Source organism: Hyaena hyaena, unplaced genomic scaffold (genome assembly GCF_003009895.1).
Source record: "Hyaena hyaena isolate Hyena2069 unplaced genomic scaffold, ASM300989v1 scaffold_212, whole genome shotgun sequence".
Classification (NCBI taxonomy): Eukaryota; Metazoa; Chordata; class Mammalia; order Carnivora; family Hyaenidae; genus Hyaena; species Hyaena hyaena.
The window spans coordinates 2,017,415-2,037,406 of record NW_024080845.1 but is presented as its reverse complement, the minus strand read 5'-3'; the positions used below and the strand labels follow the sequence as shown (position 1 = coordinate 2,037,406).

General features: G+C 39.3%; 1 protein-coding gene and 1 long non-coding RNA gene across 14 annotated transcripts in view; one reads left to right on the top strand and one right to left on the bottom strand.

Moving 5' to 3' along the window:
• Positions 1-7,953, bottom strand: part of LOC120238636 — a 78,144-nt gene extending 70,191 nt beyond the window's left edge. The window contains exon 1 of the long non-coding RNA XR_005530281.1: positions 7,740-7,953. This is a non-coding gene — a long non-coding RNA (uncharacterized LOC120238636). The remainder of the gene's footprint in view (positions 1-7,739) is intronic.
• Positions 7,954-8,095: 142 nt separating this feature from the next.
• CFAP20DC (CFAP20 domain containing) overlaps positions 8,096-19,992 on the top strand; it is a 233,385-nt gene continuing 221,488 nt past the window's right edge. For all 13 annotated transcript variants that reach the window (XR_005530284.1, XR_005530285.1, XM_039242489.1 and 10 more), the window contains exons 1-3: positions 8,096-8,467; positions 10,851-10,940; positions 13,651-13,744. Coding sequence is in view for 11 of the 13 variants with exons in the window: in XM_039242489.1 (XP_039098420.1) it covers positions 8,447-8,467; positions 10,851-10,940; positions 13,651-13,744 (205 nt within the window). In the remaining 2 variants the exon portion in view is untranslated. The remainder of the gene's footprint in view (positions 8,468-10,850; positions 10,941-13,650; positions 13,745-19,992) is intronic.

Genomic DNA, 19,992 nt, shown 5'->3' with positions numbered 1-19,992 from the left:
GGTACTAGCCGAACAGATCCAACAATACATTAAAAGACTTATTCACCACAACCAAGCAGGATTTATTTATTTTTTTTAAATATTGTTATTTATTTCTAGAAGAGAGAAAGAGAGAGACAGCGTGAGCAGGGGAGGATCAGAGAGAGAGGGAGACACAGACTCTGAAATAGGCTCCAGGCTCTGAGCTGGCTGTCAGCACAGAGCCCGACGCGGGGCTCGAACCCATGAACCGTGAGATCATGACCTAAGCGAAAGTCAGACACTTAACCGACTAAGCCACCCAGGTGCCCCCCAAGCAGGATTTATATCTGGGATGCAGAGCTGGTTCAATATCCACAAAACAATCAATGTGATACATCATCTCATTAAAAGAAAGGACTAGAATCACATAATCCTCTCAATAGATGCAGATAAAGCATTTGACAAAATACAGCATCCTTTCTTGATAAAAACCCTCAAGAAAGTAGGGATTTAAGGATCATACCTCAAGATCATAAAAACCATGTATGAAAGACTCATCACTAATATCATCCTCAATGGGAAGAAACTGAAAGCTTTCCCCCTAAGGTCAGGAACATGACAGCCATATCCACTCTCACCACTGTTATTCAACATAGTATTGGAAGTCTTAGCCTCAGCAATCAGACAACATAAAGGAATAAAAGGAATCCAAATTGGCAAGAAGGAAGTTAAACTTTCACTCTTGGCAGATGATATGATACTCTATATGGAAAACCCAAAAGATTCCACCCAAAAACTACTAGAACTGATCCATGAATTCAGCAAAGTCACAGGATATAAAATCAATGCACACAAATCGGTTACATTCCTATATGCCAATTATGAAGCAACAGGAAGAGAAATCAAGGAATAGATCCCATTTACAATTGCACCAAAAAACATAAATAACCAGGAGTAACCCTAACCAAATAGGTGAAAAATCTATACACTAAGAACTATAGAAAGCTTATGACAGAAATTGAAGAAGATACACACACAAAAAATAGAAAAATATTTTCCAATCCATGCCCTGCGTTGGAAGAACAAATGTTGTTAAAATGTCAATACTACTAAAGCAATCTACATATTCAATGCAATACCTATCAAAATAACACAAGCATTCTTCACAGAGCTGGAACAAACAATCCTAAAATTTGTATGGAACAAGGAAAGATTCTGAACAGCCAAAGCAATCCTGAAACTGTATTACAAAGCTGTAATCATTAAGACAGTATGGTATGGGCACAAAACAGACACTCAGATCAATGGAACAGAATAGAGAACCCAGAAATGGACCCACAAACGTATGGCCAATTAATCGTTGACAAAGCAGGAAAGAATATCCAATGGAATAAAGATCATCTCTTCAGCAAATGGTGCTGAGAAAACTGGACAGTGACATGCAGCAAAATGAACATGGACCACTTTCTTACACCATACACAAAAACAAACCCAAAATGGATGAAAGACCAAAACATAAGACAGGAAGCCATCCTTCCCCTAGGAGAAAGCGGGCAAAAACCTCTTTGACCGTAGCTGCAGCAATTTCTTACTCAACACGTCCCTGGAGGCAAGGGAAATAAAAGCAAAAATGAACTATTAGGACCTCATCAACATAAAATCTTCTGTACGGTGAAGGAAACAATCAGCAAAACTAAAAGGCAACTGGCAGAATGGGAGAAGACATTTGCAATCAACATATCAGATAAAGGGTTAGTATCTAAAATCTATAAAGAACTTATCAAACTCAACACCCAAAACACAAATAATCCAGTGAAGAAATGGACAAAAGACATGAATAGACACCTCTGCAAAGAAGACATCCAGATGACTAACAGACACATTAAAATGCTCAACATCACTCATAATCAGGGAAATACAAATCAAAACCACAAGGAGATACCACCTTACACCTGTCAGAATGGCTAACATTAACAACTCAGGCAACAACAGATGTTGGCGAGGATGTGGAGAAAGAGGATCTCTTTTGTGCTGCTGGTGGGAATGTAAACTGGTGCAACCACTCTGGAAAATAGTATGGAGGTTCCTCAAAAAATTAAAAATAGAACGACCCTACAACCCAGCAATTGCACTACTAGGTATTTATCCAAGGGATACAGGTGTGCTGTTTCAAAGGGGCACATGCACCTTAATGTTTATAGCAGTGCTACTGACAAGAGCCAAAGTATGGAAAGAGCCCAAATGTCCATCAATGAATGGATATATATAAAGATATATATATATATATATATATATACCATGAAGTATTACTTGGCAATCAAAAAGAATGAAATCTGCCATTTGCAACTATGTGGATGGAACTAGAGGGCATCATGCTAAGCAAAATTAGTCAGAGAAAGAAAAATATATGACTTCACTCATATGAGGACTTTAAGATACAAAACAGATGAACATAAGGGAAAGGAAGCAAAAATAACATAAAAACAGGGAGGGGAACAAAACATAAGAGACTCTTAAAATAGAAGAACAAACAGAGGGTGGCTGGAGGGGTTGTAAGATGGGGGATGGGCTAAATGGGTAAGGAGCATTAAGGAATCTACTCTTGAAATCATCGTTGCACAATATGCTAACCAACTTGGATATAAATTTTAAAATAAATCATTTTTAAAAAGAAAATATATCAGCTCACTTCATTTAATCTTTCAAAGACACATTTTTCAAATATATGCATTTTTTCTAAATCTAAATGCTTTTACTCTATAAAACTATTTTAGTTAGAGAAGTATTTATATCTAACTATTCAACTACTGTAATCGTTTTTTTTCCCCCTGAGAAAATCATCAGGTAGTAGCTAGTTTTGGAAATTTCAAGTTAATACATGAATACTGAAGTATTTGGTCATCTAATAGTATAGGCAGGAAGTGTCACATTAGAACCTCACAGACCAGAGAAAGAAAAAAAATCTATCAACGGTAAAATCCTCAAAATATTTCCCTACTCCCCTCTTATTGAAAAAAAGAAGACATCACCACTCTCAAATCAAAAGTCAAATGGATGACTCAGTTATCACTAATTTTTCTCAACTTACCTGAAACTATAAAATAGTTTTTAAATTATTCTACCAACTTGGCATTATTGTCATTCCTAAAGTTATTCCATAATGTGGAAACAGAATAAAATAACCCTCCAAGTAGTAAATATTTCTAGTTTATTGTGCAGCAAAACAAATTTTTATTATCAAACCAGTATCTTTTCTTTCCCATTATGCCGAAAAATTTGATTATAACTGCAAAGAAAATATAAGCTGCAACTATATTATACTAAATAGTGTGTATTCTTAGTTCAAAAGAATAATATTTCTTGTCAAATTCATAATCATAGCATCTAACTTGAAGGACTACATTGGCATACAAAGATTCCACTACCTTCAAAAATTGTAGTCTATTCTATTTTAAATATCATCCAATATCCTTTAATAACATTAATGCACCGCCAAATTATTTTCTTTGTAGAACAAAGACAAGCACTTTTAAGCTTGTAAAGTGACTAATTTTTAATGTTGTTAAATTAAGTTAAGCAATTTAATGCAATTACTAAATGTACTGACTTCTCTAAAAATTGTAGCAATTAGAGAAAATGTTTCACTGTCTTTTATAATGCACATAAATAACTTGGCTTATGCAAAGTTATTTGGGTAGATTATTTTTTTGTTATTGTTTGTTTTTGTTTATTTTTTTGATTTTGGTGTCAGGGCTGAATTTTGGTAGTCATTCTTATAGTCATAGCCAAATCCAAGAGTTTAGTCACAGGCTTGCATTCATCCAAATCAAACAAGAACATCTGATATTATAAAATTGGGTCTCTTTTTAGCTCTCATTTTGAGTTCATATTGTTAAAGTAGTAAACATTGTAATTTTGCTTTATAGACACCACTGTCAGTGGTAAGGGTAGATTTCACCATAGATAAAACAACTTTGGTCTGAGTCAGGTAGCCTTTAGAAATGCCCATTGCCTGGAGAGGCCCTAGCCCTTATTTGCTAATCAAAGTCCAATTATAAATCTCCTGAACTTGTTGGAGTTAAGAGCGTCAGGAAATGACCCAATGACCCAATCCTTGAACAACAGGGCAGTGGACAATTACTTTCTCTCAAGGAGACAGGGAGATTGAAGTAAATGATATTGGTTCCTTCTAGCCTTAAATTGAATAAACAGGTGATAAATAAACAAAAAACACCTGAGTAAAGAGACTTACTGATGCACTATGATTAATCATCTCACTTCGGAACTAGATTTTCCATCAATAAATTGAGATTATTAATTCACCCATTTACTTTAATGTATTTTCAACTGCTTTCTTCTTGTTTTCTAACACCAAAGCCTACGGCTGTCTTTTAAGATTATATTCATCCTTCATCTCCTCCCTCTCTCATTCACTCATCCAGGGGGATTACTATTTTGTTATACCAGGTGCAAGGTTGAACTAGTATTCTAGGCCCTAGGAATGCAAGGGTAAACAAAACAGGCATGGTCCCTGCTCTCTTGAAATCGACAGTCCAATAGAGATGGTCAATATTATAAACACAGTAAAATTTCAATTTTTTCAGTAATGCTAAGTACTAAACCTATAAATAGGGGGATCTGATCAAGTCAGGGAAATCAGAGAAGGTGTCCCTGAGAAAGGAATCCTTCATCTAAACTCTGTGTTTACAGAAGTAAGCCTTAAGGAAAGAAACAAGGGAGCAAATGTAATCTATTCAAAAGAACATATCAGCACCCTACAGTGGAAGCACACATGTTGAACATGAAGAACTAAAAGAAAACTCAATGTGACTGAATGAAGGGGACTGCATATTGTATATTGAACCTGGAATGGAAGACAGGATTATAGTCTCAAAAGGGTTAGAAGCAAGAGACTATCTGATATGACTGGATTTGCATGTTATAAAGATGACTCTGCAACGTGCAATGGGATTTGAAGGGAGGCCAACATCGTGGGTGAATTAGAAGACTATCAAAGTAGCTCAGGGAAGAGCAAATCATAGGTAAATCAGAGGACAGACTACAATGGAGGGAAGGTAGATAGATAAATAGGTTTGGGTGATGGATTGGTATGGGAGTATATTAGTTATCTATTGCTATGTAAAATATTACCCTAAAATTGAGTTTACAATAAATACATCATAATTTCTGTGGGTCAAGAATTAGGATATGACTTAGCTGGATACCTCTGACTCTGGCTTAGTCATAAGGCTATAATGAAAGCATTGATGAGAGATGCATTTACCTCAGTGCTTGGCCAGGGAAGGATTCACTTCTAAACCTAACTCGTGTGACTGCTGACAGGCCTCAAGTCTTCCTTGACTTTTGGCTGGAGACATCAGTTCCCCGCAACATGGACCTCTCCAGGGGGTACTCACAATATAGAAACATGATTTCTTTGTGTAAGGACAGAATAGGGAGAAGAACCAGAGCAAGGGAGCAAAAGAAGCCAAGCAAGAAGGAAATCATAATCTTTTTGTAACCTATTCTTGGAAATGACCTATCAACACCATACAGTATTCATTAGAATGACTCAGTAGGTCCAGTGCACTCACAAGGGGAGATTACCCAAAGGACAAACATACCAGAAGAGGGGATCAGTGGCAGCCATATTGGAGGCTGCTATACCACAGGAAGAGAGGATACAGGAGGCACTGTGGTATTAGTGAGAGTGGGAAGGATGGCAAAGGCCCAGGTCTGGAGAAGTTTTATTTTGGACATGGTGAATTTAAAAGGACAAGGCACCTTTAATTCAATCAATATACATGTGTTTATAAAACAACTATTTTGTGCCAGGCACTACTCTAGGAGATGGGATATAATGGTGAACATAGAAAAAAATCCTTGCTCTCATCAATTTACCTTCTAATAACTAAACACAGATGATAAACATATAAACAAATTCAGATAGTGATAAGGACAGAAAGAAAATAACACAGGACAAAGTTGTGAGTTTCTCTTCAGTTTTGGTGTTACAACATGCTTTTCAGTGACCCAAGTAGGTTGTTAAAAGCCTTAAGATGTTTTCTAGATTCCCCCTGTACTTGCACTGACTTTGCTTCTCTTAAGCATTTATCTAAAACTGATTTGTATTATAGTACAAGTCACCCTTTGTGTTACCTCCTCTCAACCCCCAAGATGCCTACATCTACCCCTTGGGACATGTGAATATTTCCTCATTTGAAAAACGGGTCTTGCAGTTGTGACTAAGTGAAGGATCGTGCAATACAGACACAGTCCTGAATTAGCCAACTGAGTCCTAAATGCCATCACAATAGTCCTTGTAAGAGGCACTGAGAGAAGATATCTACACAGAAAAAGAAGAGGCAGTCAGTGTGACCATGGAGGCAGAGACTGGAGAGATGCAGTCACAAGAAATGCTAAAATCCACAAGCTGGAAGAAGCAAGGAGCAGATTCTCCTCTAAAGCTCCCAAAGGGAGTGCTGCCCTACTGACACCTTCATTTTGGTTTTCCGATCTCCAGAACTTCGAGAGAATACATTCCTATTGTTTTAAGCACCTAGTTTTTGGTAACTTGTTATAACTGTCACAGGAAACTAATCCACCTTTCCAATGTTATTCCCTATCACCAGATTCATGGGGTTTATCACAAGTTGTAATTATTTATTTACTCATTTGCTTACTGTGTCTCATCCCAATGAATGTGTAAGCTCCATGAAGATGGGGCCTTCCCTGCATACCTAGATATTGGCATAGTGTCTAGCATATATTACATCACTAGGAATTAACTGATAAATGAGTGAATAAATATCCTCTGTAAATAACAAGTCTTATAAGACAAGAGACCATGTCTATTGGCCATAATTTCCAATGCCTCCAGAACAGAGTCTAACCAAAGAATTATTGAACTAGGTTTGAGCTCTAGAAATCAGGGATTCTGGATTCTAGATACTATACTACAATTTAGTTATGTGGCAGCCTCACTTCTGCCTGTGTACACACCTAGTGTGTTGAAGTAAGTTTGTTCTTTATCAGTTTTCTTAGCCCGGATGAGAAGCAGGTCCAGACAGTATTCATTTTCTTATGCTGTACATCACCCACAGTGGTTGGCATATTTTAGGGGACACAAATAGTTAAGACTTTGGGGTGAATTAGAGTATCAGACTTAGTCATAACTAGAAAGTAACATATGTCCTTGAGTAAATTCCTAATGAATGCTGAAATGATATATTCTCAACTGAAAGGACACTAATCCTTAACTTCACACGGTGGTAGACCTGTGAACCACCTGGCCTGTAGGTGCTTACTGTGCTTATACCACGTGCTTATACCACGACCTAACTCAGCTTTGAGTACCGCATTAGGCAAAAGCACCACAACAACTCCATCACTTATCGGCCATGTGAGATCATGACCTGAGGGGAAGAGCCACCCAGGTGCCCGACCATGTGATCTTGGACATGATATTTTACCTTTCTAACCCAAAGACTGATAATAATGCCTACCTTATAAGAGTGGTTCTGACCAAGAAACGAAATGAAGTAATCGAATAGTTAAACTTAGGAAAGTGCGTGAGTCAATAATGTATTGTTATTATTTTGAGCAAAAAACCTGCGCAGTGATTTTGAGTAAGTACTCCTACTTCCTTGGGCCTTCTGAAACAATGAACGGGGATACCAGACCTTATTACTGCCTCAGCGGGACCAAGTTGGGGAACCTTCGAACCAAAGCCATGTGAGGGTTCCACGATTCCAGGCCTCTTTCCTTCAGCAACCTACCAGTTAACGGTGTTATAATGAAGAGAGACCAAACCGACGCGACAGGTTTTCTAGAAGAGTCCAGCACCAGCAGCAGCTCTTAAACCAGGCTCATTTTAGGCTTTTTCGCTCACACAGGTCACGACCTGAGACAGCGCGGGTCACAGGTGGGGCGGTCCACCAACTCCACGAGTGTCCCTAGGTTGCCAGGGCAACGTCGACGTCACTGCGTCGTCTCATTTTCCCGTAGGCAAGAAGCCCACACAGCTCAACGCGCAGGCGCCTCGCGAGAGCCAATGGGTGCGGCCCGATCGCGGGCGCCGCTTGACCCCTCCCCTTTCCGATCGCATTCGGGGGCGGAGAGGGGCGGCGGCGGCGGGAGCGCGCCCGTCTTTCCCGGGCGAGCGGGCGGTTTTCGGTGGCCAGGTGGCCGGGCGCCCCGTTTCGTAGGTTACGCACACAATCACTCCCCAGGGGGCCGTCCGGAGCCCGCCCAGGCAGCTGCGACTTCTCCTGCCGGGCACCCCCTGAGGCGGGGGTCGCGATGGTGCGGGGCTCGACGTGGAGCTGACCGGGGGCTGAGAAGAGTCGGGGCCAAGCACGAAGCCCTTCCCTTCCCTGCCGTCGGGCTTTGGGGCTCCCGCCCGCCGGTTTCCAGCCGTCAGGGTCACGCCACTCCCGGGACGCCCTGAACTCCGTGCCCCCCAAGCCCCGGGCCCCCTGCGGGAATGTTCAAAAATGAGTACCAGGTAACCCGAAACGGCTCTCCAACCTGTCTATAGCATTCTCCTCTAGGGTGAGGTAGTTCGTATTCCGGGTGAGGACAAAGCTCCCTCCTCCTTTTCCCATAACTCGGTGTTTTTCTGGGTGAGGAGGAAGTACTGATGAGTGTGGTCTTGACTCCAAAAGAAAAGCGAAGAAGGCAGCCAGGGTTTGGACATGTGATTTGGCTTTTGTTCAATCTCCAGCTCAAGTTCTTTCAAGGTGTATGGATTGCCTGTGACTCTGATTAAAACGCAGATCTCAGCCCCCCCAACCGGACCTCCTGAATCGGAATCTTAAGGGCAGGGCCCATAAATCTTGAGTTTTACCAAGTGCCTCCTCACTATTGATGCACACTGGTATCTCACAATCTATTCAGAAGAGAGTGAATGAGCGAATGCATGAGTGGGTGAAACCGGGAAGGAAAATACGAATTTCGGCTAAGTACTGTTTTCTTTCTCCCTAAAACTGGAGTGTATGATTTCTTAAACACGGGGGTACTTGTGAAAATGTGGATTTTCTGACTCTCACCCCAGATCTAGTGAATGAGCTCTGTAGATGGAACTACATTGAAGGACCTTTGTAAAAACTTCCCTGCAATTGACTCTGACGCAGGTTGTCCAAAGATCACACTGCGGAAACTGCTCCTGGGCCTTCCTCAGTCACCTTGAGTATCCTACTGTCTCCAGAACATGGCCTGCACGCCTCACACCGCTAGTCCCCTGCCTTCTTTTTTGTTGTTTGTTTTTTTTTTAAACCCTAATCTCCTGCCTTCCCTTAACCACTTCTACTTGAGGTTACATTCTCGGTTTACAATCTGTTTACCATCCTTGTCTTGCCATTGCGATGAAACATTTTGTCCTGAGCTGGAACAGCCCTCCGTTGGTCACTTCTTTGTTGCCTGTACCTTTTCACCAAATGCTACTTGCCTTCCTAGGGTGTCCTCCAGGGAATCTGCTGTTCTCTTTCTTCTACTCTTGATATCATTGAATGTGTTAGAACAATTTTAAGAGTTTCTCTCATGTAATATAGGTAAAAAGTATTGCTATAAAAAGCATATGCCCACTGTGGGAAACTTGGAAAATCAGAGAAAGCAGAAGGATGGAGGAAGGGAGAAGTATTTTGCCAGGTACAAGGAGTTTTCTCTTTAAAAAGAAAAAAAAAAAGTCTCAGATTTAAAATTTTTATTGATATATGACCTAATACCAGAAGTTATAGTAATTTATAGTAATTATTTCCTACACACAGTTTGCACATAATACTGCCTAAGGAAGAAATTAAGTGTCTTAGAGTGATTGTGTTAAAATTCAGAAGCCAAAATATCTTTGTATTACTGAGAATAATTAAAAACTGGAAATTCTTTACAAAAATCAGACGGATTTGCTCATGTGTTGCTTATAATTAAAACAGACTATAAAAGAAAAGCATATTCAGTCTTAAGATTCTCAATTTCTTCCAATTAGCTCTTCCTCAGAGATAATCATCTTAATTCTTTTCTTTGATAATTAAGGCTTATGGATATTCAGTTATGTGTTCAGTATTTTTCCATAAGCATGGTCCTCTATATTGTCAGGTTTACAATAGGAAATACATAGCATGTCTATAGAAATGATTCTCTGTTTTTCTTATACAGATTTTATAGATTTCCAAATTATATTAAATATATAAAAAGGTCTAGGAATGCTCAGAATAAGAATCATCTCCCAACCCTCACTCTTTCCTAAGCTTTTTTATTGACCAGAGCCAATGTATTCAATTTTACCCCTTTTTTTGAATAATTATTGCTGACACTATTGAGCCCTTGCTATGTACAAGGTATTGTGCTTGATGAGCTATTTACTATCCCATGTAATCCAATAACCCATTTTACAGATGGAGAATCAAGAAGTTAAATAACTCTCAAGGTCAGACAGTTAATAACTGTCAAAGCTAATGTTGGAGCTCTGGTCAGTATGACTGGAAAGCTTGTAGCCACAGGTAATTTATCAGAATTTATTAGCCTGACTCTGGAGTTGAGTTAAACCCTTTGGTCAGAGATGACTAGAATGTTTCGTAAACATGATTTATGCATGGCAAATAAATGAACCCCACACTGAGAGAGTGTAGGGTTTGTAAACATAATTTAATGTTTATTGTGCTTTGAAAAAAAAATTCCTTTCACCATGTCTCCAAGGTGACCCAAATCAGAATGGTTGTGGCTTAAGTACAATCAGGGTGTAATGTAGGAGTTATAACAGGGGTAATGTTTCCTCCCAGATCTATTCAATGGACAGATGCCTGGAATAGCAGTTATAGACTCTGTAGTGGGTAGTATTTCCTCCTTAGCACCATCTTTCACTATAATGGAAACATGTCGTTTTTGTTTTCTAGGGAGGTGCATTTGTTGAAATCTTTAGTGCTCAGGGCAAAAATCCTGGAGCAAAATGGAAGATCCTTGGCAGTCCATCTGTGATTTGGAAAGTAAGTACTGGAAGTTAGAGCCATCTAAATCCCGGAATGAAATGAGAATGAAGGTTATAACAAAAGGGACTTGATAAGGTTTCAGAACTGTATTTACTGGTTCATTCAAAACCCTTTCATGACACTGTTGGTTGCAGCTCTCCCAGAAGCCACTCCTCAGTCATTTAAAAAGACTTTGGCACATGGCTTATAAGCCTTCTCTGTAAGCCAAGTCCCATTGTTATTTCAGGTGACTTGTGTGTGTGTGTGAGGAAAATCTCTCCAAACCTTGAGCTTCTCAATTTCTTGATTGCTTCGTCACTGATGACCTCTTCCCGCTCTGTGTCAGCCCCCTGTTACCACTGTCACACCCTGGACCTTATCACAGCAAACTGTAAGGCCTCTGAAATCAGTAAGATATTGAGACAGGCCCCTCTGCCCCCGAGCTTCAGTTCTTAAGGATGTTTGCTCAGTTACTCTCACTAGATTTGTTCTTCAATCTAATTGAGACCTTCAGGCCATCAGCCTTTCTACTTCACCTGTGCTTAGTTTGATTTAGGCATGTACATTCTCTGTTTTCACTTCCTTTACTCTAGCCCAGAATCCACAGTCTAATTTCAGTCCCTTCTTGGGCAAAACCTTGAATGCCCTTGCTCTTTGTTCTCTCATAGCGCTTGCCTAGTGAAGGCCAACCATTTCAGAATCCCCAGTCATTTATCTTTACTGAGCTGGTTTCGGGGCTCCTCAGTAACTTTGGAGAAAATATCTATAGCCTCTTAGATTAATAATACTATAAATTCAACTTGAACAGCCTGGAAAATTCTCTTTTTATGTTCTCTTAGTCTTTGAAATGATTATTGTTATTATTATTTTTAACGTTTATTTTTGAGAGAAAGACAGAGCACGAGCAAGGGAGAGGCAGAGAGAGAGGAAGACACAGAATCCAAAGCAGGCTCCAGGCTCTGAGCTGTCAGCACGGAGCCCAACGCGGGGCTCGAGCCTAGACCCTGAGATTTTAACCTGAGCCGAAGTTGGATGCTCAACCAACTGAGCCACCCAGGTGCCCCTAAAATGATTATTTCTCCATTATCTTCAGGTTTTCAGCCACCAGTTCTCTCTACCCCCTACTTCTGAACCTACAGCCAGGACAAGCCCTCTTCAGTGGCTCACCAGAAGACCTCACGCCCCATTTCACAGGGAAAACTGATACCATCAGTTAGAAACCACCTCAGCTTGCTGCCACCAGATCTAAAAACTTATATCCATCTCTGTCCTTTTATCTTTCTCTCCTCTTCTGTACAACTGAGAGAAAAATGTTTTTCTGTGGACCTTGTTCTATGGATAACACTTTAAAGCTACTGTTAACTGAGTGCTTACTGTTTGCCATGTCCAGCATTAAGCACACTATATGGATCTATACAGTAGCCTTGTGAGATATGTACTTTATGCCAATTTTCTGGATGTTAAAACTGAGGCCATGGAGAGGGTAAGCAACTGGCTTAAAATCTACAGCTCTTAACAGTGAATGAGAGTTAAAAGATGCTCTGAGGGTATAAAGCAGGGAGCGTAGGAAAGTCTTCCCCAGGGAAATGACATTGGATCTCTAAGAGCTAACTATGGGGCTGGTAGAGAGAAGAGTGTTTCAGGCAAAGGGAAAAGCACATACAAATTCCTTGTGCTGGAGGGAGCTTAGAATTTTTAAGAGATTGCAAAAATGCCACTAAGGCTAGAAGAGAGAGAAAGAGAGAGAGAGAGAGAGAATGAGGTTTGAAAAACTGGGCAGCAACCAGACCACATGAGGGTTTATGGACCATGTTGATGATTTGGGTAAGCTGTTGAAAAGTTTTAAGTATATGCCCAACTTGTGTATAGAGGGAATAAATAATACACTCAGTCTGTGTTCATTCCAAATACATGAGATATGCTATTATGATGGATATAGTACAGATTTATTTGAATGTTATTTAATTCTTAGCGGCCGTTAGTTATGATGCATTTCATAACACATACAGGAATGAAGATTGGGAGGATCTGTGAAATATTATGATGGGTCTTTATACTCAGATTTGGAATTTGCTTCAAGATAAAAACAAAACAAAACTATTCCCGTTACCACTTTTAAGTCATATAAATTGGACCATCACATATAAGGAGGCTTTTTATTTTCAGGTTTTGTTTTGTTTATGTTCCTTCTACCTTAGTTTTTTAGCTTACCTTCATTGTAACACTTTACCTAGTACTGATTTTGATTAGATGATATATAGAACTTCATTAGGGGACTAGTATTTGCCGGTAGATGAAATAAGGCCATAATTAATTCTGTATGAGCCATGGCCAGACAGCAAGGAACTTCCGGACCAGATACAATTTAGGTTAGATGATTTTTTTGTACTGTAACATGGGGTGATGTTCAGCCTGTACCAGTAGACGGAAGTACATAGATGAAATGAAAGGTAACTAAGCTCTGGAAACTAAATTAGTAGCGGGAATCCCTGAAACTGGTGAACTGGTCACCATTTGGAGGAAGAGTTTCTTGATACAATACAGGATTTGTCAAGTGACATAGTGTGGCTTCTGTAGTCCAGTTCCTAGCATGCTTCGGGGTGAGAATATCATCAAGGCCTGAGCCCACTTTTAAGTCATTTGAATCTGGGACTTTTTTTCCTGTGGGTTTGCAGCTCTAATTTTATAATCGAAGCCAAATACCACTGTTTGTATTTTTGTTCTATAGGAATTTGATAAAGAAGTTAAAAGCTTTGTGTTTGTCCTCGAAGGCAGTAGTCAGACGAACAAAATTCAGTTACCAAAGGAGAGTAAGCAAATCCGTAAGTAAGATTTTTAATATTAGAACTTAACATTTCATTCCTAAAATTAGACTTTTAGGCCTACTACACAGGCATTAGTTTGACTTTTATTGGCATCTGTTTACTTAAAGTGGTAGGCTTGTTTTTCATTTGGGAAGTAACCTTTGCCAGGCTTTATATATTAAATGTTACTTAATACATATTAAATATATATAAATATTAAATAAGTATATATTCCATTTCCCTGTTAATTTGAAATCTCGAAGTATTTGTAAGAAGATTTAGAAGATTATTTGATAGTCATCGATTATCATAGTACTGGTAGTTACTGAGTAATTACTATGTGCCTATGACTTCCCTGACATTTCACATTTATTAACTCTTTGAATCCTGACAGTAGTTCTTTTGCAATGAACACACTCAGGTTGGTTCCTGACCAAGAAATCAGATAAGAGTAAGCTTTGAAGTAAACCCAAGAGTTCCTAAATTATAGAAATGAATTTGTGAGAAAAAAGTTGTATAAGATACTGTAAAAGGCGCTACTTAATGACACATCAGCTTATAATACCCTTAGGAATATTAATATTTAATATGTTTAGATATAAATGTGTTTCAACAAAAGCCCAAAGAATAGATTTTCAGTTCTTGTTTTGGAAATTGGGATCAGCATTTTAAAGCAGGAGGAACCTTGAGAGATCACCTGAATTTACGATCAGAAGCCCAGTTTATTGGCAGAACCAAGGTTAAAATTCAAGGCTCTGTCACCTATCAAATTAGGCTTCGAGTAAACTGATGGTAATGTAAGAAATATAACTTTTCAAAATGATTAAGCAGATTTTCATCAACTTTATGCTGTGTGTTAACTATAGATTTCAGATGATATTTTAAATATAAGCAGCCATTTTTTTTAATGTTCATCATTTACTTATTTGTTCCTTTATCAATTAAGAATATTAATTGAGGGGCACCTGGGTGACCCAGTCAGCTGAACGTTTGACTCTTAATTTTGGCTCAGGTCTTGATCCCAGGGTCATGGAATCAAGTGCTCCTATCTGGCTCCACACTGAGCATAAAGCCTGCTTACGATTCTCTCTCTTCTCTCTCTCTCTCTCTCTCTCTCTCTCTGCCCTTCTCCCCAGCTCACACTCTCTCTGTCTTTCTAAAAAAATAAATAAATAAAAATAAATTTTAAAAAGAACATTTATGGTACTATGAAAAGATCTGTTCTCGGTACCTGATTTTTGCATTTTAATTCAGCTTCCCAAACTTTCACAGGCTCTGCTTTAGCTACCACTTCAAGCTACTGTATGCTATTTTAGATTTCTGAGACATAAATGGAGTCATAGAAATTATAGATGGAAAGTGATTAATTTTAAAATAGTTTGCCAGTGTTTCTTTCTAAAATAAGAAACAGAACCTGAAAGAGAGGAGATAATCTTTTTAAAATAATTTTTATTAATATACTACCCTTTTAAAATCATGATTTCCTCATAGTTCCTGTTTTTTTTAACTGTAGAGTTTTTTTTTATTCCCAACAAAATGTATAGGCTGATAAATTAGGTGAACGAAGATGAGCCGGAGAAATATGCCTGAAACTGTAGGTTATTATTATTACAGGAGATACGATCCATCTTTTTTTTAAGGATATTGACTTTGTGAGGTGAGTATATCTGATTTGCAGGAACATGACTTTGTTCTATACCAATGTTCCCTTGTCGGCCTATACTTCTGTGTAATGCCCTTAGCATCTATGTACGTAATCGTGATACCGATAAAATCAAATCACTTCTGGTAACCTTTCTCAGTTGGATCTGAGAAAGATTTCTCCTCTACCAGATACTCAGTGACTAAAGACAAGCTCCCTTTACTTACGTTTCTCTAAGAATTTTTTTTTCTAGAAATAAAAGATTTAGTGTGCTATAATTGCTTTTTAAAAGGAAAAATGATAGTTTTAATTGGAAGAAACAGAAGAATCTTTTAATGTATTTCTTTTACAATGCCCTGCAATTAAAAATTAATCTGGCTCTTCCGTAGCATGTGTGGTACTATAACAAATGGAATAGTTTACAGAGTCTGCCTTGGGCTAATGCCTTTAAGATTAATTAGTTGTAATTTTTGATAAAGGAACTTTATAGCTGTTTTTACTTGTATAAAATGACCTTTTGTGTGAAGCTGTTGTTAAATGGTGTGTCTTGAATGGAGAATTAGCTTTCAATTTACATTCCAAATTTAATTCAGTTACCATTATATATTCCTATTTTAAGAGTAAACATCCACTTTATTTATGCAAACTTGACATTAGGTATCCCATATGTGTTTCCTACTATATTAGGTAGTTAGGAAAAAAGTTTAATGATGAAAGTAAGCATGTTTAACTTTTCATTAAAATTTTTTTGAGAGAAAGCAAGTGCTAGCAGAGGAGGGACAGGAAGAGGGAGAGAGAGAATCTTAAACTGGCTCCACGCCCAACGTGGAGCTCAAAGTGGGACTCCATCTCATGACCATTGGATCATGACCTGAGCCAAAATCAAGAGTCAGACTCTTAACTGACCGAGCCATCCAAACACCCCTAACTTTTCATTTTAAGTAATGATATTTCTAAATTATATTTGAGCATCTCTGAATGCCAGAGTTTGGCTCGTTTTTTTTTGGTACTTAATATCTAATCAAATAGAGGAAGGTGTGATATTGATGATCAGATTATACACTTCTCCAGTGCATGAATCTTGCACAATCCACTTGTACACCTGACTTAGTATATCATATATAGTTGGAGCTTATTAAGTTTGTTAAATATTCTACATTAAGAAACTGTAACAATTTGGGTTATAATTTATAATTATAACCAGCTCACCTTCCCAACCAGACTTAAATGAATGATTAACTAACTAAATAAACCCATGCTGCTCTTCCTCCTGGATCACGCTATGGAGCTGCCCTTAGGAGAAGGAGCTCTGTACATGCATACGTCTGTCATTTGGATGGGCTGTCCCAGGACTTTCTGTTTAAGGCTTTTGTTTGAACTTACTGTTCTCTTTGCCAGTGGCATCTGGATCCAGTGGTGTGTCTCTTGGGATCAGTATCCCTGAAGCCTTGTGTTTATCTGAGTTTCATCTGCTCTGGAAGATAAGGTCATCTTTATGAGGATCCCCCTCCCCCAACTCCCATTTTGGTATTCTTTTTAAAATAAATGTCATTATGACTTGCTCTGTTTAAAACCCTTCAGTGGCCTGACCTCACCACTGTAATGATAATGCTCTTGTCAAGGTCACTAGTGATCTCTGTATTCCTGAATCCAGTGGCTCATCTCAACACTCATCTTGCTTGACATATCAACATTTGACTGATACCCTCCTCCTAGTATATTTTCTTCACTCATCTTCCAGGATGCCCGACCTCCTAGTTCCCTTTCTACCTCACTGGTCTTCCTTTTGGTTTCCTTTCATGATTCTTCCTCTTTTCCCCAGCCCAATGTAATGTTGCAGTGCCCGTGGGCCTGACCCTTGACTCTCGTTCTGCATTTTCTCCCTTGGTTATCAGTGCTAGTCTCATGGTCTTAAATGCCATCTCTGTCTTACTCCAGCTTACATTTATTTCCAAATCAGACTTCTCTCTCAAACTCCAGACTCGTAGGGATGCCTGGGTGGCTCAGTCAGTTAAGCGCCAACTAGAGCTCAGGTCATGATCTCACGGCTTGTGGGTTCAAGCCCTGCATTGGGCTCTGTGCTGACAGCTCAGAGCCTGAAGCCTGCTTCAGTTCTGTGTTTCCCTCTCTCTGTCCCTCCCGCACTGGCACTCTGTCTCTCTCTCTCTCAAATGAATAAACATTAAAAAAAAAAAAAAAAAAAAAAACCACCTCCAGGCTTGTAGTTTCAGTTGCTTGTACGACATTTCTACTTGGACTCCTTAACCCTAGAAATTACTCCTACTGCTGCAGATAGCCACATCTGAGCCAATCTCAGTTGTTAGCACCTTGTCTTTTCAGTGGCTCAAAAAATCTTACATTCGTCCACTTTTTCTTCTCTACGTTCAGTCAATCAGGAAGATCTTGTTTGTTCTATCTTTAACTTAGATTCAGAGTCTGATACTACTTCTTGTCACCTCCAATGCTACCATTACCTCAGGCTTGTTCGAATGTCTCACGCAGCTGCCTTCTCGTTGGCCTCCCTGTATTTTTTTACTTGCCTCCCTACAGTTTGTTGTCAGTTTCACAGCTAGAGTAGTACTTTGAACTGCAAGGCTCTCCTCTGCTGAAAATGCCCCATCTCTCTGGGTTCAAAACCAAAGAATTGTAGGACCTTGCAGTATTTGGTGCCCTCTTAGCTCTCTGACCTTACGTCCAGTTGCTCTTTCTGTTGTTAACTCTGCTGTGACTGTACAGGTCTCCTTGCTGGTTCAAACATAGTCTGCTGCCCTGTTGCCTTAGCACCTGTGCACAAGCTGGTAATCCTGTGCCTAGAGCTTTCTTTTACCAAAAAGCCACATGGCTCACCCTCTCCCCTCCTTTAGGCCTTTATTAAAATGTCATTTTCAGGGCACCTGGGTGGCTCAGTCAGTTAAGTGTCCGACTTCGGCTCAGGTCATGATTTCACAGTTTGTGGGTTTGAGCCCCGAATTGGGCTCTGTGCTGACAGCTAGCTCAGAGCCTGGAGCCTGCTTCGGATTCTGTGTCTCCCTCTCTCTCTGACCCTCCCCTGCTCACACTGCCTCTCTCTCTCTCAGAAATAAATAAACATATAAAAAAATTTTAATAAAAAATAAATAAAATGTCATCTTCTCCCAGGCGCCTGGGTGGCTCAGTCAGTTAAGCGTCATGATCTCACCATTTGAGTTCAAACCCCATATTGGGCTCTGTGCTGGCAGCTCAGAGCCTGGAGCCTGTTTTAGATTCTGTATCTCCATCCTTCTCTCTCTGCCTTTCCCCCATTCATGCTTTGTCTCTGTCTTTCTCTCAAAAACAAACATTTAAAAAAAAAAAGGTCATCTTCTCAATGAGAGCCCCACCTGCCCTGTAATTTATATCCCTTCCACATATTGTTGATCCCTTTTACCTTTCTCTACCTTTTCCCATAGTACTTTCACCATTTAACATGCTGTTTGTTTCTTTGGGTTTTTAAAAATTGTTTTTCTTACCATCACCAGAAAGTAAGCACCCCCAGCACAGAAATTCAGTCTATTTTGTTCACCTACAATAGTGCCCAACACACAATAGACATTCAGCAAGTCTGTGTAAAATAAATTAATGAATGGATGAGTGGCTTCCCATTGATTTGGGGGTGACCTATAACCTTTGGATGGCCTTCATGGCCCTGAATGATTGAGATCCTAACTACTTGCCACAATTACCTCCTGCTGCTTTTCCCTTTCTGCCTCTCCTGCCAGGCCTTTATGTCTTTAAATCCATCCATTCTATCATGGCTTCTTTCATCATATGATGGAGTATTCCCTCTCCCTGTATTGTATGTTCCTTCATCTCCCTCGCCCACTCAACCCCTGCTTATTCTTTCCCGCTGAATTCCAATGTTATTTCTGCAAGAGAACCTTCACTCATCTTTTTTTTTCCTCCAACGACCCAAGATCATATGCTTTCATTGCACCCTGAACTTCCTTCTGAAAGTTTCAAGAGAGCAGAGATATGGCTGTCTTAATCATTACAAAAATGTTCACATCAAGTCTAGCATGTAGTGATGCTTAATAAATATTTATTCAATGATAGATCTAATTTAATCCATACAGATAATCCTGTGAGGTACAGATCTGATTTGTTAGCCCAGTTTTACACATGAAAGGGAAAGAGCCCAGAAAGGTTTTCTGATTTGCCTGAGGAATATGGAATCCCCAGTAACAGAGGCATAGCTGTTTGCTGTCTTCCAAGTTGAAGTGGGAAAGCTGTGCTGTGGCATATCAAGACTGCCCTGGGAACCAGGAAATAGCTTCAGCCATGACTTAGCAGGGCACTTGGAAAGAATTACCGTGCGGTATTCTAGTCCCAAATACTTAAATGGTGAAACAAACACTCGTGAGCTATACATTCAGCATCCATCTGTTACTGGCTGTGCGGGAACAGGTATAAAACCCGCTGCTTAAAAAACGAATGGTGTTTTAGCAGTTAAATGTGTTTGAAAATATTCAAGGGAAAAAAGGACCTGTGCCCTTAAAAATAGAGGTAGTTTATTTCAGTAGAGAACAGATTAGAAAACTGCAGAAACCTGCATTTTTCAGTAAAAAGACTAATTTTTTATGAATTTTTATATACTCGATGGGCATTT